Raw genomic sequence first — 23,882 nt, 5'->3', positions numbered from 1 at the left:
GCTTACCTGAGCAGGTTCGGGAACGTCGCTGCTTGGGCCAGAGACACAGATGACAGCTCCAAGCTCATGGCTTTGAGGACTGGAATCCTCGTCGGAGGGGGACTCTGGAACGAAATACAAAGGAAAGGAGTCAGCTCGGTAAATGAATTCCTGAATAGGTCCCAAGGATGGATCAACTTGGAGGAAGCCCAAGCCTCAGCTGCAGGAACCAGCCAGGTCCTTGAACAGCCCGCTGGAGTGGGAACGGAGGTCATGACTGCGACCCAGAACGTTACACAGAATAACCAGTTCGGCGGAGGCAAGAGAAAGGGGAACGGCGAGGGCAGCCAGCACGACCCAAAGAAGAATAAGTCCGTAAACAAATTTAAGCCAGTCTACGCGACTTATATAGAGCTCACCCATTCTAGGGAGAACATCTTCCTGGCGAATTCTGCTCACCTCCCCTGGAAGAAGCCGGAGCCGTTAAAGAACCAGAAGGGGAAGAGAGACACCTCCAAGTTTTGCCGTTTTCACAACGACGTTGGCCACAACACTGATGATTGTAGGCATTTGAAGGATGAGATCGAAACTCTCATCAGAGCCAGCCCCTTGGCTCAGTACGCGCGGAATAGGGCTCCAGCAAGCCGACCTGCTCTGGAAGCCCCGATCAGCCAGCCTGGGTCTCGGGTGGATCAAGACGTCCCTCCTCCAGTGATAGGAGGAGCGATATCCACAATCTCGGGAGGTCCGCATTTAGCCGGCACGAGCAGGGGTGCCCAAAAGAGGTACGTAAACGAACTCAAGGCGCATAACAGGGTAGAGTTCGTCCAAGAGCAGCGTCTGCCAAAACAACAACGATTGGAGAAGCAACCAATCATTTTCACAGAAGAAGATGCTGGCCATGTCCAGTTCCCTCATAACGACCCTCTGGTCATAGCAGTGCAGCTCGCTAATCGGAGGGTTAGGAGGGTGCTAATCGATAATGGGAGCTCAGTAAACCTTCTATTCCAGTCCACGCTGGAGAAGATGGGTTTGACTGTCGCCGAGCTGAAGGCGACCTCCATGATGCTGTATGGTTTTTCGGGAGAAGGATTAGCGACTATAGGGACTATTGAGCTGGTAATCACCTTAGGAGAAGGGCCTCGGATAGTCTCCAAACTCCTCGAGTTCGTGGTCATCGACTGCCCTGCTGCGTACAATGCTATTTTGGGCCGACCCACACTCATAGCTTTTGAGGCCATCACCTCCGTTGGCCACCTCGCGCTGAAATTCCCTTCTTCCACGGGGATATGCACGGTCCGTGGTGATCAGCTCGCTGCCAGGGAATGCTACAACATTTCCATGAAGGGAAAATCGAAACTCGGGTAGCTAGCAATGGCCATCCAAGGTGGAGGAGAGGAATCTCAGGAGCCTTCAACTAACCCTGAGATTGAAAAACTTCAGAACGCCGAAGGGGAAAATATCGTCTTCAGTGAGGATATTGACCCCCGAATAGGCGAGGATAAGTCCAAGCTCCAGGCTATTGAAGAGCTCGAGGAAATAAACATCGATCCACAAAGCCCTTCACGGATGGTCAAGCTCGGGAAAAGCCTATGTAACAAGAGGAAAGCGGAGCTGATCAAATTTCTGCAGGATAACCTGGATGTGTTTGCGTGGTCACACGAGGACATGGTGGGAATCAGTCCAAATGTCATCATGCACACCCTTCATCTGGACAAGAGCGTTCCTGCGAAGTCCCAGAAGCAGAGGCGCCTGGGAACAACTCGGGCTGAAGCCCTAGAGGAAGAAGTAGCCCGGCTCAAGAAATGCGGCTTTATCCGCGAAGCCAAGTTTCTGATTTGGGTCGCCAACCCCGTGCTGGTCCCGAAGCCCAATGGGAAATGGAGGACCTGCATCGACTTCTCCGACCTGAATAAAGCCTGCCCTAAAGATTGTTTTCCCTTGCCAAGGATTGACCAATTGGTGGATGCTACAGCGGGACACGAGCTCATGTCCTTTATGGACGCGTACTCAGGCTACAATCAGATCGCCATGAATCCGGCGGACCAGGAGCACACTAGCTTCATGACCCTGACTAACGTCTATTGTTACAAGGTCATGCCATTCGGGCTGAAGAACGCCGGTGCTACGTACCAGAGGTTAGTAAATAGAATGTTCGCCAACCAGATCGGGAAGAACATGGAAGTGTACGTTGATGACATGCTAGTTAAGTCAAAGACTGCCGATAACCATGTTTCCGACCTGGAAGAATGCTTCAAGATACTACGGGAGTATGGCATGAGGCTTAATCCACAGAAGTGCACTTTCAGAGTCGCATCTGGAAAATTCCTGGGTTTGATCGTCAATACCCGAGGAATCGAGGCAAACCCCGACCAGATCAGGTCATTACTCGAGCTTCCCTCACCCAGGTCGCGCAAAGACGTCCAAGGCCTGACAGGAAGGGTGGCAGCCCTCAATCAGTTTATTTCAAAATCCACCGATAAGTGCCTGCCATTCTACAACCTGCTCCGAGGAAATAAGAAGTTCGAATGGATAGAAGAGTACGAAAGTGCTTTCCTCGACCTGAAGGCACATCTGGCCGAGCCACCCGTATTATCCAAACCAAAGGCAGGGGAGCCCCTTTTTCTCTACCTAGCTGTCACAAAGGATGCAGCTAGTGCCGTATTGGTCCGAGAAGAAGACCGGGTTCAGAAACCTATCTATTACATCAGTAAAAGACTCCTCGGAGCTGAATCCCGATACCCGTTGATGGAAAAATTGGCGTTCTGCCTTATCACGGCCTCCCGAAAGCTCAGGCCGTACTTCCAGTCCCACTCAGTGCACGTCATGACCGATCAGCCTTTAAGACAGGTTTTGCAAAAACCTGAAGCATCGGGACGCTTGTTAAAGTGGGTTATTGAACTCAGTCAGTTCGATATTTTATACACCCCACAAACTGCTATAAAAGGTCAGGCCCTGGCCGATTTTGTGGCAGAGTGCATAGGATTCCGGGAGGATCCTGTAGAAGACTCACACCAGGTCACCTCGGCCTAGACGTCGTGGAAGATCTTCGTGGATGGCTCATCCAATGAGAACGGCTCCGGGGCTGGAATCATTCTGATATCCCCTGAGGGACATAGATTCCACTCGGTGCTGAGATTCGGATTCAAGACCTCCAACAACGAGGCCGAATACGAAGCTTTGCTGGCCGGGCTAAGAATAGCCCAGAAGCTGAAGGCGAGCTCTGTCCAGTGCTTCAGTTACTCCCAGCTCGTGGTAAACCAGGTTCTGGGCAAATATCAACCATGAGGACCTAAGATGGCTGCCTACTTGGCAAAGGTAAAGGTTGAGCTGTCCGCGTTTGGGCGAGGCTCAATCGAGCAGATACCTCGGGAGCAGAACGCTAACGCAGACGCTCTTGCCAAGCTCGCCACCTCCGGGGAGACGGAGGCTTGGGGTTAGTGCTGGTAGAATTCTTGGAGAAATCAAGTATAGAAGAAGTCAGGGCAGAGGTCGAGATGATCGACGCCAGGCCGACCTGGATGACCCCCCTTCTTGAATATCTCGCCGAGGGGAAGCTACCTGAAGGGCGTAATGATGCGCGGTGGGTACTGTACCAGGCCCCGAGGTATACGGTGGTAGGCGGGGTGCTATACCGGCATGGGCACTCCCTACCTCTCCTACGATGTGTTCTTTCAGGCGAAGCAAAGGCCATCCTGCAGAAAGTGCATGAGGGCTTTTGCGGGGATCACACTGGGGGGCAAAGCTTGGCCCTAAAGGTCTTAAGGCAAGGGTATTACTGGCCCACTATGTCCAAGGACTCGATCTCGTATGTCAAGAAATGTGACAAGTGTCAGCGGTTCGTCACAGTTGCCCGAGCTCCCCCAGTCGAGCTGAAGATGATCTCTTCCCCGTGGCCATTTGCGGTCTGGGGAATCGACTTGGTTGGCGCCCTCCCTACTGGAAAGGGCGGGGTCTGATATGCTGTGGTGGCCATCGACTACTTCACGAAGTGGGCTGAGGCAGAACCTTTGGCAACAATAACTTCCAAAAAAGTCCTCGACTTCGTGGTTAACAGCATTATCTGCCGATTCGGGCTGCCTAAGAAAATCATTTCCGACAATGGGACTCAGTTCGACAGCGACCTATTCACCGAATTTTGCGAAAGGCACAGGATCGTGAAAAGCTTCTTGTCCGTGGCCTATTCTCAGGCAAATGGCCAGGTCGAGGCCGTCAATAAGACCCTAAAGGCGAGCCTCAAGAAGAGACTAGACGAAGCCAAGGGGGTCTGGCCAGAACAGCTCCCCCAGGTTCTGTGGTCATACCGGACCTCGCATCGGACTCCTACGGGTCATACTCCTTTCTCCCTGGCTTTTGGGAGTGAGGCAGTCCTCCCTGTGGAGATTAAGGTACCTTTGCATAGAGTCCAGGCATATGACCAGGACCGCAACCACGAGCTACTCTGCGCTTCCCTTTACTTGGTTGATGAAAGACGAGAAGATTCGCAACTCCAACTCGCACATTACCAACAAAAAATCACTCGTTATTTCAACTCAAAAGTCAAAAAGCGCGCCTTTAGCATTGGTGACCTGGTCCTCAGGAGGGTTTTCTTAGCCGGTAAGAATCCCAAAGATGGAGTATTGGGACCGAACTGGGAAGGGCTATATCAAATCATCGAGATCATTAAAGAAGGAACTTACAAATTAGCTCGGCTCGATGGAGGGGCAGTCCCACGAACTTGGAATGCCATCCATTTGAAGAGATATTATCAATGACACCCTTGTAAGGCCTAAGAGCCATTTTTTACGTATTGAGCAATGAGAATTAACTTTTCGTTCATGAGTGAATATATTTGCAAGTGTAATCTAAAGTAACCACAAAAGACCCTTTCCTAGTTACTTGGGGGGCATATGGTGCCTGGATATAACCCGGTCACCTTAAAGACTTAGAAGTTAATTCAAATCGATTGGTCGTTGTTTTTCTCAAAAAATGCGAGATATTGATAAAGGATTAACGCGAACTAAGTTTTCAAAATAATGTCCTGGATGTAACCAGGTTCTAAAACTTAGAAGTTAATTTAAATCGATTGATCGTTGTTTTTCTTAAAGAGCACGAGATATTGATAAAAGTTAACGCGAACTAAGTTTTCAAACTAAGTTCCTGGACATAACCAGGTCATAAAACTTAGAAGTTAATTTAAATCGATTGATCGTTGTTTTTCTTAAAGAGCACAAGATATTGATAAAAATTGACGCGAACTAAGTTTTCAAACTAAGTTCCTGGACATAACCAGGTCATAAAACTTAGAAGTTAATTTAAATCGATTGATCGTTGTTTTTCTTAAAGAGCACGAGATATTGATAAAAATTAACGCGAACTAAGTTTTTCAAAGCAGTAACATAAATACGTAGAAGCAAAAGGAAAACCAATCAAAAATAAAATTGATAAAGATTAAGTGTCTCGAGGTGAAAAACCTCATGCATAGTTACACAAAAATAATAATGATAAAGGACTGGGTATGAAAAAGAAAGGCCCTAGGCTCCACCGGGCTGCCCTATGGAGGTCGCTGTCTCGCCCTCTTGCTCGGCTACCACGGATGCCTCCCCGGTCTCAGAAGGTGCCTCTCGCTGGAGGCGGGCTTTGAATCCTTCCCGAAGGACCTCCCAATCCGCTCCTAAGAAGGAGAATTCGCCATCTGAGTTGAAGACCCAGCAATGATAGAGCATGTCCTCCATGGCGGAGCTGGAAGCTGATTTCTCTGTTTCCAGGGCGACCTTAGCATCCTCGGCCCCAATCTTCGCCGAATTTAGCTCAGCCAGCGCGGCGGCAATGGCGGCCTTGGTCTCTTGAAGTTTAGGGCAAGCTACCTCTAGCTCAGCCCGCGCAGCTGCCAAGGCATCTGTGGCTTCTTTTTCCTTCTGTTGGGCCGTCTGCAAGGCGGCCAGGGCAGTTTGATGGGCGGCCAGAACTGTCTGATGCTCGCCCCTCATATCCTCAAGCTGGGCCCTGGACCTGGCTATGCTCCGGTGAAGGGCCAAGACACTCTACAAAAACAGAGAAACTATTGCCTTAGAAAAAAAAGAGAGGAAAAACAGGGCAAGGCATGATAATCAAAAATCCTAAAAGGGTAAAGTCAGCTTACCGTTAGGGCCATGCCCAATGAAGATTCCATCACACCATCCGGGCTCCTTGTTTCGATGGCCCGCAGCTCTCTCTCAGTGAAGCGGTAGAAGTGGTCGACGGCGTAGCTCGCCGTCTCATACACCGTCCCCCGGAAGACGTCAGGAATCTTCTCTAGGGCCCGGGGGTCCACGGGGATGCGCACCTCTGGGACTACGACCATCGTAGTCCCGGCCTCCGCCTCCATGTCCCTAGCAGGGGACTGAGCTCGTGGAGGGGGCGGGAGCATCTTCTCCACTGGCGGAGGCGGAGGTACATTGGCCTGGGCAGCGGGGCTCTGATCCTTCCCTTTGGCAGTGGATTTGGATGTTGTCCCGATGGCCTTCTTGGTCATCCGGAGCTTCTTCACCATGGGCCCGGAAGCCCTAGCGGAGGAGTTCCCTCCAGTGAACTTAGCTCGCAGGTTGCCAGGCTGAGACATCTCTTAAGTTAAAACAAAGATATTGTTAGTACACAAGTTAGCATTTATGCAAAAACAACAAAGATAAGGAGGACAAAATCCAAAAGACACATATAGTAAGGGATTCTACCCCCTGAGCTAGGAGAGGAGTCTATGGTCACGACCATCAGCCCCGGAGCTTCTGCTGGGGAATCTAAGTCAATGATTACGCGAGCTGGCTCGGGCTCTGGGTCCGAATTTGGCTCAGGACTAGACTCTTCTACATACTGCCTAAGACCTCGAGCTACGATACCCTCCCGGAGTGATGGCCATGACCGAAGGTTGGTCCCATACTCCTCAAATAGGGCCAACCTAAAAGCTAGGGTGTTGTCTACGACTATGGTACCCCTAGGGCGGCTATCTTCGTAATCCAACACGAGCCGGTCGACACAATGGAGCAAGGTTACATCAAGGTCTGGGTCACTTCGATGGCGTTGGACGAGCTGTTTGGGATTGAACCTAGCTAGCCGGGGGTCTGCAGTGGCCCTATCTAAGTTCCTAAACAGATATGGGTTACCTTGGCCGGAGGGACCTGCAGCTGCTCCAGACCGAATCCTCTCCTCGCCCGTCCTTTGGGCGACCTCCAGCGCCCGCTTCCTCCTCACGAGTGGCACCTCGTCCTCCTCGTCCTCATCCCCCGCGACCTCCTCCTCGGGGATGGCCCTCATCTCGCGAGCTGGGGGAGGCACCCAGGGTCTCCTCAGATTCAAAGTCTGGCCTAGGGAGATCAGCTTGCAGGCCAGCATCGTCTCGTCTGTCACGAGCTGGCGATAGTCCTTTTCACTGGGGGGCAAGCCCGCCAGTGTCTCGTACTGGCTCCCGAGGATCACAGACTTTTCTGTCCTCGCGAAGATAGCTGCAGAATTATTCTAAGTCAGAAATGGATACAGGGGGGAGCTAACCAATACTTAACTTACGAGCTAAGGATGAGAGGTACTTACGAGGACGGTTGAATTAGTGCAAGTCGTAGTTGCGAAACCCCTTGGACATAAAGAACTGTTCTTTGAAGTCGTTGGGGGTGGCTGGGCAGCTCGATGACCGCAGCCGTATTTGGAAACTGGGTTAAGTAGTAGAACCCGTCGCCTCGCCCCCGCTGCTCTGGGCTGGCCTTGAGGTAGAAAAAGTATAAGATATCTGCTGGAGTGGGGACCTCCCACTCCTGCTTCAAGAACAGATATCTCAACCCCGCCAACAGACGATAGGAGTTGGGGGGGGGGAGCTGGAAAGAAGCCAACCTCACGTAGTTGAGGAATTCGGCGAAGTATTGGTCCAGCGGGAGGAAAGCCCCAGCTTTGAAGTGCTCATCACTCCAGGCCGTGAACTCCTCGTCGAACGGCGCGCAGCTCCGCTCACCTTCTGCGGGAGGTCGGGCGATCAGGGCGCCCCTCCCTAGTTCAATGTTGTGGGAAAGGAATATCTTATTCACTTTCCCCTGGTCAGTGACCTTTGAGATGATCCTCTCGGCCTCGAAGAAAGCATCGGGTGCCACCTCGAGCTCCTGCTCTACGGCCGACTCGAAGACAGGAATTGGGGAGTCCTTCATCACCTCTTTTCCCTTGGATTGTTGGGAGGACGAGCTGCCAGCGATCCTCTTTGGAGCGTTCCTCTTGGGTCCCATCTGGTCACCTAGCGAACAAAAGAATAAATTTTCAGAAAAGTCAACCTAAGCATAAGGGAGAGTCAGAAAAAGGTGTTTCCTTTGCACGAGCTGAGGTAATCTCAGCTCGTGGAGAGTGAGACCATGCAGTTCTATGCTCCCAACAGATCCCTGATTGCTCGGAATTCGTGTGTCAGGAGGGTCAGGATGAAAATTTGCCTTGGAGGGAAAGTTTCAGTAGGCAAGGGGTGCAAAACCGCCTGTGAGGCGTGTCCCCTAAGCTACCCGATTTTGCACCCAAGAGTACTAGATATTTTAAACAACCATACCAAAAATCCTACCCAGAAAAATTTCCCCAGAAAATGCACCCTATAAACCATGCTCCTAAATGGTTTTCTACTACAAGCGATACCCTAACCTAAAGGCTTTCTCCCTTCATACCCACAAAAAACCAGCGGAACCTTGCATGCAGCTACAGGGATTATTTACCTAAGCTACAGTGGAAAAGGAATTCAAAACATGCACAGTCAGGAGACTTACGGAGTATTCTGGTTGAGAAGAGGATGGAGGGATCGTCTGGGTTGGGGCTTCGTCGGAGTAGTTGATTCCAAAGCTTCAAGGGAGCCCTTACACCTGAACTTCTTGAGTGCTGGGAATGGCGGCCGGAAAGAATAGGGTTTTTTAAGGGTAAGAAGAAGGAAAATTCTGAAAATTTTCAAATGAACGGGTGGCCCATGCGTAAGGTGGCCACCCCTTTTATATATGTGAAAGGCCACGTGAGGAGGGCTGTTGGATTGCCCTGATGTGGGATCCAAGGCTCTCCACTTGAAAGGCAAAACGACGGCCGAGTATAGGCTAGGCCATTTAATGCGATTCTCGGAAGACGTACCGTCACCAACCACGATGTTCCACGTATTCGGCGCCTGCGTAAAGTGTGGAATATGAAGAGTTCGTGGGGAAGCCTAAAAGTCCCTATTGTGGCCCTACACGACGTCGTGTACCACGAGCATGGGCTTGGGGGGAAAATGTACGCCCTAATTTTCCAACGGGCTATTAGCGAGCTGAGATACGGCCTAAATCATATCAGCCACGTGGATCCCCCATGACCGGAGCTGCTGTCGTCAGGTCCTACCTCGTTAGCTCGGGTATCCAAAAGGTTTACCAAGACTACTCAAGGACCGAGTCAGGTTTGTAAAGGTCGCAGGTCGAGGAGGCATCCAGCTCGTGCCACGAGCTAGAGTTGGAAGCTATGACCTTTTGTAAAGTCAACCACGCAAGGTAAACGTGCATATATCAAACATCACGTGTCTGATATATCCCTGACTTCTCGGACACGCAGCATGAATGTGCGTATTCAGGTACCCACGACTGGGTTGGGCCGTGCGGCCCATTATCCCCCTTACCTATTGATTAGACCACACTTCATGTGTCAGGTTTTAGGAATTAATCATGAATATCACAGAAGTGATATGATAGATAAGGAGGTCACGGGATGACCCCCCTGACCAACCCCAGGTGCCCTCTCCTATAAATATGGAGACCCTGGGAGTTACGAAAGGTTGGATTCTATTGTGTAAGGAAATACCCTGTAACAGAATACCAAGCATATAGCAATAATATTAGCTGGTGGAGTAGAAGGATTTTAACCTTTGAACCACGTAAAGAACGTAATTGTGTCACCAGTCTAATTACAAAGATCATTCATCTATTTCGGTTCATCATTAAGCACTAATCCCTTCCTCTTATTTTCTTAATTACCTGTTGTCGAAGAACCGCGTCAACAAAAGGATTAGTATCAAAGCTGTATAGAAAGAAGTATATAAAATATAATACGATAAAAAAAAGGAGTAAAGGGAACATTCAAATATGCGAGTCTAAGTTCCTCTGGGACGAACCCTTAGCAGTAGATCTTGCACGACTTAATTCTCCTAGAGAAAAGGAATGAATCTGATTCCCCATGTCATTCGGGCTCAGGAAGCTATCGTATTGAAGAAACCAGGGCGAATTCATAAGGGTAAGCGTGTCCACAACAATAGGATAAGGATGGGGCCTCCTGTTGCTAGGACTCCCAACTAAGTGGTCAAGGTTTCGCTGCCTAATCCTAACATAGTCCCCAATACGTGGAGCGTAAGACAGTGGCGATTTACCTTGCCCTGAAATGTTGGCTCCGGGGGCTCCAATGTTGGGCTGCCTCCCCTCGAGCAAGTTTTCCAGCTCTTCGGACTCGACCCATTCTGCAAGGCGCTTACGTTCTTCCTTCAACCTCTCCATGTCAGTTTTGACCGTAGGCTCCACTGTCTCGATGTGAATAAGGGCCAACCCTTCCCTCAGGGCAGGATCCCTCTCGCATTGCAGTCCACAGAGGTGGGGGCATTTATCGATTGATGGTCGGCAAGAAATTCTACGTGTTCACTAATCCTCGCGGCCAGATCAGCAGCTTGAAGGTGGCGTATTTTTTCTTCCGATCCAGGATGAACTTAGTCATCCGGGTCTAGGAGTATGGACCTATTCAAAGGGACATGAATATCCGACGAAAGATAAAGAAAGAGGAAAGAAGAAGTGTAAAATGTGAAAGGGAAACTTACCCACACGTTGGAAGTCTAGAACCAGAGTTGGGTTTTTGTCAAGGAGGAACCCCGATGTCATGAACCATTATTGTCTGACATCAGGGGGATGCTTCAAGGTACTGAAAGGTGTTGAACCAATGTTACAGGTTTTCAACCTATAAAACCCATCCCGCTTCTTGTCCTTCGAATTCAGTTGCGGCTCCAGCCGGTAGTAGTAAAGCACCTTCGCGGGGGTAGGTTCAACCATCTCTTTCCACGCACAAAACATGTACCACCCAACAAGAATTTTGTATGCCTGGGGATGAAGCTGGAACGGGGCAATTCCCACGAACGTGAGGAACCTCACAAAGTAGTTATGTAGTGGGAGACTGGCCCCGACGTTGATGTGGCTCGTGCTCCAGGCCCCAATCCCACCAACGCCGATGTGGACCCTCTCTTCTTTCTGGGCTAGCCTATTGAAAAAGATTCCCGAAGTTGACTCGATGCTGAAGGATTTCTCCAGCTCATTCAACATTGGATAGTTTCGAAACTCATTTACTTCTGTCTTCAACTCCCAAGTATTGGTGGTAGGGAGTTTGTGCCCCTCTAGGACCACAGGAGTCGCGTTAACTTCATCTTCTGGAAAAATAGTGATACTTGCCATAATCAGGGACCTGGAAGTGAAAGGAAGAAGCAAGAACCAAGAAGTTAGCACCGAAACCAACAAATATTGTTAAGGTACGGGAACTCTTCTAAACTACTTGGAGAAGTTCCCTCTGGCAGAGCTCCAGGAACAACTAAGGTCCCAGAAGCATAAGTCGGGAACAAAGAGCAAAACAATTTTGCAGAGATGAACAAATTCAACCAAACCATTTTAAGGTATCTGCGTTTGTTGATTCGAAGTGGCCCAGCCTGCTTCAATATTCACAACATGCGTTCTGATGGGAAATCGCCTTAAAAGCTAATTTGTCTACTTATTAATTACCCTAACAGCCAAAATCTTAACAGAGACTACTAAGGCAATAAAGCAGAGAGATTGCTGGAAACACTTACTTGAGAAACTTGAGTTTTAAGCCTGGTGATGAAAGGGTGAAACCGACGGTGAAAACTGGACCCTTAATTTGAGAAGGTGGTAGAGCAGTTCGTCAATACTATTAGAGGGGCTAGTTGGGGTGAAGGACTCCTCTTGATGAATGGAAGGAGGATTCGACGGTTATTAGTGGGCTCGAAGTTGTAATAAACTTTGGTGAAGTTCGCCGGCAAGTTTAGACATTTACAGGGAATTCTCTTTTCTCTATGGTTTGGAAATTCAAATATGATAAAAGTGAAGAGAAAAGTTTGTAGGTGTATTTATGCAAACAGACCTGTAATCCATGCCTTTCTAATCCAACGACTCGCATTGAGTATCCCAAGAAAGACTACATCTGACGACCCTAGAGAACAAGCATACATTAATTAACCACTCGAGTGCTAAAACGTCGATTTACCATGATGGGATGCCTCGAGAAATGCAATGACACCCATCAGTCACCCAGGACAACGAAGGGGGTTCCACATGTATTCAGGGCACGAGTGGCATCAACTTGCCACCCACCTGGAGACACGTGCCCAAGGCCTTTGGAATTCGAAAGGTTGGGGTCCTTTGGAATTTGAAAGGTTGGGGTTGGTCAGTTGGCCCCCAATGGATTGAACCGGGATGAAGGAGCAAGTCTCCACCGCGCGAACACGGATGGAGATTTGGGGGGTGAATGTTGTCCGTATTTTCTACCAAGGACACGTGGCACCACCAAATGGGCTTTGTGGACCCTCAGGGTAGGCCCAGGCCCAACTTGGGTCCGATAAATAATGATTACCCGGAGTATGGCGAGAACCCGGACCAAAAGTGAAGGCTTGAACCAACACTATGACCCCGAATGGTCTGTATCAACCTAGATAGAGGTCGTTACAGTGTATAGTCCAGCTCATTGAATAGATCCCAACATCTGAGTCTCGAATGTTATCTCCGGCTCCATCTGTGCATCCCAGTTTGTTACACTAGGATATATCTTGGACTCACCACCACAGAATAATGCCTACCTTTGGAAATGAATCTGAACTCTCCATCCAGGAAGCGCGAGATAGACACCTACTGACACCTTCCCCGAGAAGTTCAGCGATTGGTCTCCTCAACCAACCTGCAAAAGGGGTGCGCACAAAAAGGTACAATATTCTTAGGATTGGCACTACCACTACTTTGACACATCCTGTCCCCTGAATCCCCATGACGGCTCACGCATGCCAGTCACTGTCTATGTATAAAGGACAGCTGGAGTGTCCAACTAAACTTGGGCCGGCCCAATGGGATTTAGATTAAACATATTGGAATAGCATTTTATATACTTGTATCAAGCTCCATTAGAGGGATAATTATAATTACATCCCTATTGGGCCCGAATTAGTTCGACTTAAAATACATAGCCACCTATAAATAAGGCCCTCAGTTCACTGTAGAGGGGATCCCAATTTTTCATGCATGCAAAAACGTTGTTGAACTGGTTATTCAAACCCTCCATTGTTGAAACTCAAAGCTTAATACTATGGACTTGTGGACTAAGGCTCATTAACGCCCCAACCACGTAAAAATCCTGGTCTTAATAGTTTATTTTCTTTCTTGCTAGTTCTAAATCTTAATATATTTATAGTTTCCGAAAAACTCGGTGAACATTTTACATGACGGTATTCATTGTAGTCACAGCAACCTCCTGCAAATTTTCAATAAAATTGGAATAATTTAGGATGCCAAAACAGATATCATCACGCACGCAAATATGTTTTAGATCTTATTTTTAGCACCCTAAATTATTCAATTTTTTCTAAAAATTTGCAAGAGGTTCGCTATGATTATAATAAACACTATTATATAAAAAAAAAATAATTGAGGTCTACATGTCTAAAATTGTACGATTCACTATGATAGTGTACAAAAATGTGCACCATTGTAACCTTGCCCTATATTTATATATCCAATAATAATTCCAAAAATTTAGCTGGCAATCAGACGATACTCTCATTACAAGGATAACTGTATTATATTCTATAAATAAAACCATTATAATTTTATTACTATTAACTAAAAATGGACACACCAATAACTACAAATTATGTAAGAACAACAAGATGTAGCTAGAACTGCTAGGACAATGATTTGGTTTCAGTATAAACAAAATCCATTCAGGTATGTTGGAACTCATCTAAATGTGGGCATATGTAACTATAAATGTACAAATTGACTTTTCTCAACTAACTCAAGCAAACCCAAAACTGATTATGGGGCCTAAATGCAGGGATTTGTAGTTAGTAGGGCATCTGGGTAGACCAAGCATAGATCCTATATATGTTAATAAGTTTGAGTAAAAAGAAAACCAATACAAATAACCTTTTCCTTGGCTTCTAAAAATGTCTCAGTTTGTAGAAGCTAAGGGGTTACAAAGAACAAGAGTAAAAGACGATGTAAAATAAAGAACAATACGACACAACTTATATTCGTAAATGAAAGTTGACTCTATATATGATTATGAATTAGATAGTTGTTGAATAATTAATACAATATTTATTTTCAAGCATATTTATATAATAATTGAAGACTTTCTTTTTTGTGAGCAGAGAAGAAGATTGAAATGATTTTCTTACCAAATTGCTGGTCACCACCAGATGAAGAGTCCATGTCAAGGAGTAAAGATTTATGCATATAGGTTCATCTGCTACATCTCCCCAAACTACCCACTTCCAAACATTTATGACTTCAAATTAAATACCACTTTCAATTTTCTTCAAATCCAAATTTGGGCTTGGTAGCTGCTTTCAATATGAGCCAGTTAGTATAAATTTATATCATACATTTATGAGCTGCATGTGCCAACAGAGCTTTAAAAGCTGTATAGATGTTTAAGTAAGAAAATGAATATACATATTATATATATATATATATATATTAAACTAAGCTAAAGTCAAGCATATAATACCTTGGAATGTCCTAAACTTACCTATAGAAGTTACCAGTTTGAAAATAGAAAGGAGAGATTCCTAACCTTTGCAATGTTTTTTTTATTTTTATTTTTGGGTTGCCTTGTCATAAATGTAAGCTGAATTTAGAGTTGTAGATTGAAAATAAAAAAGAGAGATTCGACCTTATCTGTAATGTTTTTTTTTTTGTTGCCTTATCATAAATGTAAGCTGAATTTAGAGTTGCACAGGAAGGGATTCTATTAAGTATAAGATTCAGAAAAAGAGTGCAAGTCTGAATTGAAAAAGAAGGGTAAGAGAGTTTTTACATAAAAAGAAAAAGACAATTCTGGACAGAGAACATATAGCATTCTTGCTTGTTATTTGTCCTCTCTATTGGACTCATCTTTTGAAACATGCATGCCCTTCTAACATGGACCACGCCACATGCCTTTCTCCACAGTGAATTGTGATATTTTTTATTAGATTCCAAATCTTTTTTTTGTATGTATGCAAGTTAATGATAATACGCATTTATAAATAGATGTGAACATGCTAGGAGGTGCTCATGCTCAGGTCAGTTTACTTGGCCTTTAAACCATTAAGATCCAGGAATTATGTTATATAACTAATAATGTGATCATTCTCGTACTTGTTTTCTTGTTCAAACCAAGTTTTTTTATTTTATTTTATTGCATAGATCAGAAATCAAGGTAGCAACCTTTGTAATGTTTAGAAGATTCAAATAACAGTATTCTGACAACTATGATCACTCCAAGAGCCAACCAACCAAGTCCATACTTATGATAATAATAATAATAATAATAATAATAATAATAATTTGAATAATGAGAATTACTATATAATGAACTTTAACAGTTATTGTTTTTCAATCACATATGCTATAAAATTTTGGCAATAGCTTGCATAGACTTGAGAAATTGCATATATAGTAAGAAAGAAAGAACAGGTTCTAATAAATTGCTAAATGGACAAAAGAGGGCTGAAAGAATAAGCATATTTCCTCCAAAAACAAGAGAGAAAGAGAAAGAACTAAAACTTTCTCAAAAAAAAATTAGAAACAAGAAAAGGATTCACATAACTTCAAAACAATATAACATGTGCAGGTATTTCTTTCCACTTTCTATCACCCATCTCTCAAGGTTTGCAAATTACCACAAAACAAGGAAGAAGAGCTCTTGGATTAAGCAGATAAAGCTCTTCGATATTTGAGTAAAGACCCACCTTACCAGCCAATGAATCAAAACCAACTTGACCTGTAATCTCTTGTATGTTCTCCAAAGGCTTATGAACCCTCCCAGCTATAACTCTACAAACTATCAAGGCCTTTCTTAAAGTAGGGTCTTCTTCAATTATCTCAATAGATTCGAAAGCTCTTCCACTGGTTGAAGTTGTGAACACTCCTACTCCTTCCTTGAGCTCTTTCTTTGCTGAGAAACCATTTCTTATAATCCTACATACACTGCATTTTTCTGATACGCATAAACTAGAAGAACCACTTAGACCAAGTGAGCAGGCTAATGTGGTGCCATAAAATCTCAAAAGCTCATTGCCATCGGCAAGACACCGCGGGTGTTTCTTGGCGAGTTTGCTGGCTTTCATCTTTACCATTTCTCTGTGTTCTTCGAACCGGGCAAGAGTTTTTTGCATGTTGTGAACTTTCAAAACTCTCTCAATCCTACCACAATGGTTCTCAGATTTCAACCAGCTGGTCCTGCATATTATCTCCACAATCTTCCTGGATGAATCACCTTCCACAAGCTCAGTCACTGTCAATGATGAAGAGCATTAAACGCTTTAGTGAGCCTTCTGATGAAGGAATAATCTAAACCAATATTAGCATTTTCGTGCTTTAACTAATTCATTGGCTATTATTGATCAAGTAAATGACTTCTCATTGCAATTTTATGGGGATCTTTTAAGGGAGAGTGGGTAAGTAAATCAGTGACATAAATAACAAATTTACCAAAGCTCAAAAGGATTGATCATTTAATAATCTAGTAAAGAGCTGCAAATCAGAGAGAACAGTAATCTTATATTCAAAAGTTAAAAGTTCAAAAGTTGTAGATAAGGATAACAGTACTTTTCACTCAGAATGTTTTGGTTAAAAAAAGTTGCAACTTTTGATGATAAGAAAAGATAACCAAGATTTGGGAGGAACTCAGATATGACAAGTCACCAAATCATGAATTAAAAAAGATTAACTTCAAAATTTTGGTAAATCCCAAATAGTAAATTTTCATCTATTTACCTGCATGTTTGGATAGATGGTGAGATTCAGCAGCTTCCCATCTGTTGAATTGTTCTCCACATTTGTGGCAAGTGATTGTCGAGGAACCATTAGAATCTGCATCAAGAGAGATCCTATTACTTGGACGAACCCCATTACTATTACCACCACCAAAAATAGCAGAGCCTCCAAAACCAGACCCTTCTGTACTATTTTCTTTATCTGATACAAGAAACTGAGACTTTCTTGGAGGAGTTGATGAGGTCCTAAAGGAAGGGTTAAAGTAATGCATTGTAGAGTGGCCACCAGGCCCAGGTGTGCCTGGTCTCAAAGTTCCAACAAAGGTTGACCCACCACCATTTCCACCACTACCTCCACTGCCATTACCTATATTGCCATTCCCAACCCCTTCTTGGAAGCCATTAAAGCCAGAGATTTTAAGCTCACACCTTGAGTTACTCAAAATAACTTCATGTGTTATCGGGTTTAAAAACTCACTGCTCCCTATGGATCTTGGACTACAACTTGGGGGTTTCTCCATGTGCCTCTTACTCCCATGGATGACATCTTTGAGATTTGCTATGGACCTTGAACAGCCTGACCTTCCAGCTTTTCGAGTCAAGATTGTGCTCAAGTGTTTTCTGGATTTTGGGTCATGAACTTCTGATGGCTCTGATTTACAGTGTAGAGATTTCTTCAGAGAGAACCAAACTGTTGGCATATTTCAATTTTCCCTGACTACCCTTTTCTTGGCTCTACTAATAATGTTTCCAATGCTTCAAATCTTCACATTTCTTCCATTACTTATATTATTTTTCACCACCATTAAAGCTGTGGAAAATAAAGCAATATACTACAACTTTAGCCTAAAAGAGCTTTCTATCCTTGGTACAGAGCTCTCTTTCCCTGAAGTTTCACTCCCATTTCTAAACACACAAAAAAAAAAAAAAACAAATGAGCAAGCAAATGAAAGGTAAGAGCTTCATGAAATGTCTTGGTGAAAACATACAAGTCTGAAAAGTATACCATTTCTGTTGAGTCCTCTCAGAAAGCCGCCCAACCAGAGTTTTTTATGCATTTTTTAAAACTTTCTCTGAAAAAGTCACCCGTGGAGGAAGAAGAAAGACAAGTGGAAGGAGCCCATGTTTTAATTAAGAGGAGGAAAAAAAACAACTTTGTTTAAACAACAACAAAATGAAATTTTAAAGAAATGGAGAATCTTTTTGGGCTCTTAGGAAGATGACAATAAATGATATATTTAAATATAAATATAAATAAATTTATATATATGTATGTGATAACTAACCAGTTAAGGAGGGAGGCACACAGTTATAGGGACCAGAAAGAGACAATGGTCATTATATTATGAATTTTTTTTATTTTTCTCATTTGAATTCAAAAGGGTTTCTGAACTTGTTGCAGATTTTCTTTTACCTGTATTGGGTCTTTAGAGATTTTTCTTCTGTGACGGGTACAATCCAAAAATCTAATTTTCTTTTACTTTTGGCTGAAATGAAATGATCATAGCTCAAAAGCACTGTGCCTGCCATGTATTTACTCCAATCAGATAGTAATTAAGTCTATTGCGCATTGTTGTCCTCTACTGGTACTTTTCAGTTCATTCATATATTTTTATTCTTTTCTTTTTCAAAAAGTTGAAATTAAGTGCATTTTCTTCTTGTTCCTTTTTCTTAATTCTTCCCTTTCTTTTTTACATCAACTACTAGAAAGAACTTTTTTCACTCTTTTTTTTTTCTTCATTTAAATCACCGAAAAATGCACAATTGAAATATTTTTTCTTATAGTATTTGATTTAATGCATGTTGATTGTGAAATGATGTAGACACCTTGGTTAAACCAAATATATATTATAAAAACTCCAATGGGAAATTTGGGTTCCTATGTATTATGTGTACCTTATCTGATAAATATACCCTAAGGTTTAAAATTACAAAACTATACTTGAAATTCCATTTTGGGCCTACAATGTCTCTCACACAATTCCCATCCAATATCTCTCTCTTCTCATCCTCTCTCAAACACCATGCCCAAAATCCCATGGAACCTATTTTTTAATCTTATCATTAATTTATATTTCCCTTCAAAAACAACACCAAGAATCAAGTTGTCTACCTAAGAACACAAAATTTCAGCCATTAAACTCATGAAAATATCATCTTTGCCGATCTTAAAAAAAGTTATGGGTAAAAGCCTCGAGGACACGTTCCCTAGACACGGGTTTTTGGACATTATTTGTTACACTCTTTTTTAACCCTTAGATCAAATAAAATCAAAGGATCATAGTATAAACATAATTAAAAAAATAAAAACCTTAAAAGAACACTTTCTCTTTAATAGAGTTTCTAGTTGGCAATGAGAGTATTTTCTCGACCTTTTCTTCCAGTGTCATTTTCTTCTACTTTGTCGCAGATCATAGGTGCCAATCCATTCATTATGTGCCAATTTCTTCATGGTTTTTTCTTCTTTTTTTAGGTATGTGCTTTTGTTCAAGTTGGGTATAAGAAATTTTGTATATTGATCAACTAAAAATATGTAGATCATCTATTTGAAAACATTAATGGGGTATGGGATTAACAACAAATTGATTCTTAGTCTAATACTATTTTATTAATTTTTCTTTTCTTTTATATATTATCATAATTTTTATTTTGTGATGTTTTATATACTAAATCTGATTTTATATCTCATAATAATATTGGGCATTGTGTATATGTTTTTTTTCTTTTACAAAAAATATGTGTATTGAAAAAAAATTATTTGATAATTTTATTGAAATTCATTAGATGATAGATGAAATTCAAGAACAAGGTAGTGATGAATTCAATTTTTCAAGTTTAAGTGATGATTTAGATGGATTGAAAATGCCATATGTGGGAATGCTTTTTGAGACAATGGATGATACAAAAATATACTATAGAGATTATAGTCGAAAAAAAAGGTTTTGGCACTCGTATTCCAAGTACAACGAAAACAACTCGATCAAATGATATTACTAGTAGTGTATTATGTTGCTCACATCATGGAAAATATAATGGTAAAGAAGATGATGTCTTTGAAGAAGATATTGTGGATGAAGCTAATGGTGATAAATAGATTGAAAAAAAAAAACTTGAAGTCGTTCTACTCTTAAGTGTGATTGCAAAGCTTACATGCAGGCTACACTTGATAAATGGAGTGGAAAATAGAAAGTTAAAGTGTTCAGCGACAATCACAATAATAAATTTGTTAGCCCAAACAGAAGAATGAAAATGAAAACAAATCGACATATGTCGAAAGCAATGAAGGTTTTGACTGAGACATTTCAAAGAGAGAATTTGGAAATTGGCAAAGTTTCATCAATATTTGGTGGTGAACACATTGGCTTTGAGAATTGAGATTGTTATAACCAGTTGAGGATTGTATGACACATAGAGTTAGATGATGGAGATTCTCATTCTGTACTCACATACTTTCAGAGAAAACAAGCAGAGAATACTCAATTTTTTTATGCTATTCAATGTGATGAAGATGGAAGAGCCTCAAATTTCTTTTGGGTAGACTCTAGATCTTGTATGTCATATCAATACTTTGGAGATGTATTCACATTCGATACAACATATCGAACAAACAAATATTGTATGCCTTTTCTGCTATTTACCAGAGTAAATCATTATATGCAATCAATACAGTTTGGGTGTGCATTACTACAAGAAGAAAGTGAAGTTACATTCTTATGGTTATTTGAGACGTGGCTTAAAGCTATGGGAGGGTGTGCTCCAGGTTCAATCATCACCGATCAAGACCAAGCAATGAAGAATGCAATTGCTAAAGGTTTTCCAAACACTCGTCATCGTTTATGTATTTGACATATTAAGAAGAAATTTGTTGAGAAACTATCATATGTGTATTATAAAAAGTCAAAGTTCAAGATTGAGATGAAACAATGTATTTGGGCAACATATAAAAAAAATATTTTGATGAGAGATGGAAGACTTTAATAATGGAAAATGGGTTGCAAAATAATGAATGGCTCCAAGGGCATTTTAGTATTCGTGATTAATGGGCTCTAGTGTATAACATGTTAGAAATAATATAGTAGAGAAGAACAAAATGTATATTAATATATTTAATTGAAGAACAGAAATGAAAAACAATACAATAGAAAGAATAAACCAAAGCCGAAGCATGCGAAACACGCTTTCCTTAAAGCAGATTTGCCCTCTCTACCTGAACGGTGCTAGAGAATTCATGAGCAACTACTTCCCAGGATACAACAGCTATCAAGCAGGACGAATGCACCACTGCGTCTGCTTAGGCGAACTCGAAACAAACCTTCCCTCTATCACTAAAAAATACTACAGAGACTGAAGAGAGAAAAAGACTAAGTGTATGATATTCTGTATCAGTGTGCCTAGAATGAAAGGAGAAGCCTCTTTTTATAGGCTTCATGGAGAGTTGAAAAATGTGTGAATCAAATACATTAATGCCCAAATATCCAACAAATCTGGTATCTTAATATTTGAAAATCAATAAGAATTAAATACCCTTATACTTGTAATATCAGCAATTACCCAAAGTGATTTTCTGATAATCAATCAGAATTAATCACACTTATTCTAGTAATATCAGTTGTTACCCAAAGTGATTTTCTGACAGTCAATCAGAATTAATTACACAATATTCTGATATCTTAATTTTGACCAAAGTGATTTGCCAAAATCAATCAGAATAAATCACATAATATTCATATAATATCATCTTTAATCAAGGTGATTTGCTGAATCATTTCCATTTTAGGCATCAATTTCTCATTCACTCAATTTTTTCCAATAATACCCCACATGAATGAAATTGATCAACATTAAGAAACAAAGACTCGACACGACTCGACACAACAAGGTGATAGAGTTCTCTGATTGATACCTGCATAGGATAGGTGGGTGTTAGCCTTTGAACCTTCCCGTGTGAGAATATATTTACTTTACTAACTGATCAGTAGACGCGATGTCTTTGAACTGTTCTGTCATTTGTGTAAATGATGATATATCTCACACAGATATCTTTCCAGCATAGTTTCGGTTCTCATGGTTATGTTCATTTTGGCCGTGAACATCTGCCTGGTTCTGTGAGAGGTTTTAGAGAATTGAGCCCCCATAATTCTCATTCGAAGCGGCCCCACTTCTTTCTCACATAGGTGACCTCTTATATAAGAGCAATCCCGCATTACTCTGCTCGGACTACCGATGCGTAAGGGTCATTAAAAGCTTGAGCTTAACCTCTTTTACAATGGGCATCGCTGTTTTAGCATTGGAATGGGTAGGGGTAATCCCCCACAGTGATCCTACTCGATCTCAATAACTAGGTTGTCCCATTGAACCTAGATCTTGGGATCTCCAGTCAACTAGGTTGGGTTTCCTTTATATCAACCTTAATTTCCTTTGGGCTTAAGTCCCATTCCTTCTGATGTCTTTTCAACTTGATCTCTGTTTAACCCTTTGGTTAGCGGATCCGTAATGTTATCTTTTGATTTCACATAATCAATTGAGATAACTCCAGTTGAGATCAATTGTCTAACGGAATTATGTCGTCGACGTATGTGTCTAGGTTATCATAATATATGCATATTGCGAGCACAGGCTTAGGCCATTCTGGAATATCCTCCAAAAAATTACGCAACCATTCTGCTTCTTCACTACATTTATCCAGAGCTACAAACTCAGATTCCATCGTGGATCTAGTGATTACAGTTTGTTTCGATGATTTCCATGAAACAGCTGCGCCACCTAGAGTGAACACATATCCACTAGTACCTTTCGAATCTTGGATGTCAGATATCCAACTTGCATCAGTATATCCTTCAAGAACATCTGGTTCTCTAGTATAGTTCAATCCATAGTTTCGAGTATACCGCAGGTACCTTAGTACTCTTGTAATTGCCTTCTAGTGTTCAATACTTGGATTACTCGTGAATCGACTTAAAGTACTTACAGTGTAAGAAATATCTGGTCTTGTACAACTCATCAAGTACATTAGACTACCTATCACTCTAGCATACTCTACTTGAGAGACACTGTCGCCTTTATTCTTGGACAGATGATGATTTATGTCAATTGGTTTTCTGGACACACCAGAATCATTTTCACCAAATTTGTCAAGAATCTTGTCCACATAGTGTGACTGACTCAAACTAAGTCCAACTGGCGTCCTTGTAATCTTTATTCCTAGAATTACATCAGCCAGTCCCATATCCTTCATGTCAAACCTTGAGTTCAACATATCTTTGGTAGATTTTACCATTCGTTGGTTGCTTCCGACAATGAGTATATCATCTACATACAAACAAAGAATAATATATCCATCATTTGTATTTTTGATATAAACACATTTGTCACACTCCTTGATTTTGAAGCCACTGGTCATCATGACACTGTCAAATTTTTCATGCCATTGTTTTGGAGCTTGCTTAAGTCCATATAAGGATTTTACCAATTTGCACACTTTCCTTTCTTTTCCTGAAGCTACAAAACCCTCGGGTTGTTCCATGTAGATTTCTTCATCAAGATCCCCATTTAGAAAGGCAGTTTTTATGTCCATTTGGTGGACTTCAAGATTTCGCAATGCAGCAATTTCCAAAATCATCCTAATGGAATTTATTCTCGTCACAGGAGAATACGTGTCAAAGTAATCATGGCCTTCTTTTTGTTTGTAACCTTTTATTACAAGTCTAGCCTGATACTTATCAATTGTTCCATCTGTTTTCATTTTCCGTTTGAAAATCCACTTGGACCCTAGAGGTTCACATCCGGGAGGGAGGCCAACAAGTTCCCAAGTATGATTTTGCATGATGGAATCAATTTCGCTTCTTATGGCTTCCTTCCGTAAAGGACCCTCAGTAGAGCTCACAGTTTCTTTATATGTACGAGGTTCTGG

General features: G+C 42.5%; 2 protein-coding genes across 2 annotated transcripts; both read right to left on the bottom strand.

Annotated features, from left to right (window-relative positions):
- Positions 1–6,049: 6,049 nt before the first annotated feature.
- Positions 6,050–14,544, bottom strand: LOC133784189 (uncharacterized). Its single transcript, XM_062223648.1, has 2 exons — positions 14,390–14,544; positions 6,050–6,561 (listed from the first exon to the last, which is right to left on the bottom strand). The coding sequence occupies exons 1-2, from the start codon at positions 14,445–14,447 to the stop codon at positions 6,092–6,094; spliced, it is 528 nt and encodes a 175-aa protein (XP_062079632.1). The 5' UTR covers positions 14,448–14,544; the 3' UTR covers positions 6,050–6,091.
- A 1,085-nt stretch (positions 14,545–15,629) lies between these two features.
- LOC133782528 (uncharacterized) lies at positions 15,630–18,187 on the bottom strand. The gene is made up of 3 exons (XM_062221858.1): positions 17,979–18,187; positions 16,974–17,878; positions 15,630–16,491 (listed from the first exon to the last, which is right to left on the bottom strand). Exons 2-3 carry the CDS (start codon positions 17,671–17,673, stop codon positions 15,860–15,862), a joined length of 1,332 nt encoding a protein of 443 aa, XP_062077842.1. The 5' UTR covers positions 17,674–17,878; positions 17,979–18,187; the 3' UTR covers positions 15,630–15,859.
- Positions 18,188–23,882: the final 5,695 nt, after the last annotated feature.

Source organism: Humulus lupulus, chromosome 6 (genome assembly GCF_963169125.1).
Source record: "Humulus lupulus chromosome 6, drHumLupu1.1, whole genome shotgun sequence".
Lineage (NCBI taxonomy): Eukaryota > Viridiplantae > Streptophyta > Magnoliopsida > Rosales > Cannabaceae > Humulus > Humulus lupulus.
The sequence above is the reverse complement of the archived record's forward strand: the minus strand, read 5'-3'. Positions and strand labels throughout refer to the sequence as shown.

Excerpts from the sequence above, each read along its gene's own strand:
- LOC133784189 (XM_062223648.1), bottom strand. The coding sequence starts at position 14,447 with ATGCATAAATCTTTACTCCTTGACATGGACTCTTCATCTGGTGGTGAC. Across the intron at positions 6,562-14,389 it reads TGGTGGTGACCAGCAATTTG|AGATGTCTCAGCCTGGCAAC; the intron begins GTAAGAAAATCA and ends TTTTAACTTAAG.
- LOC133782528 (XM_062221858.1), bottom strand. The coding sequence starts at position 17,673 with ATGCCAACAGTTTGGTTCTCTCTGAAGAAATCTCTACACTGTAAATCA. Across the intron at positions 16,492-16,973 it reads CCATCTATCCAAACATGCAG|TGACTGAGCTTGTGGAAGGT; the intron begins GTAAATAGATGA and ends CATCATTGACAG.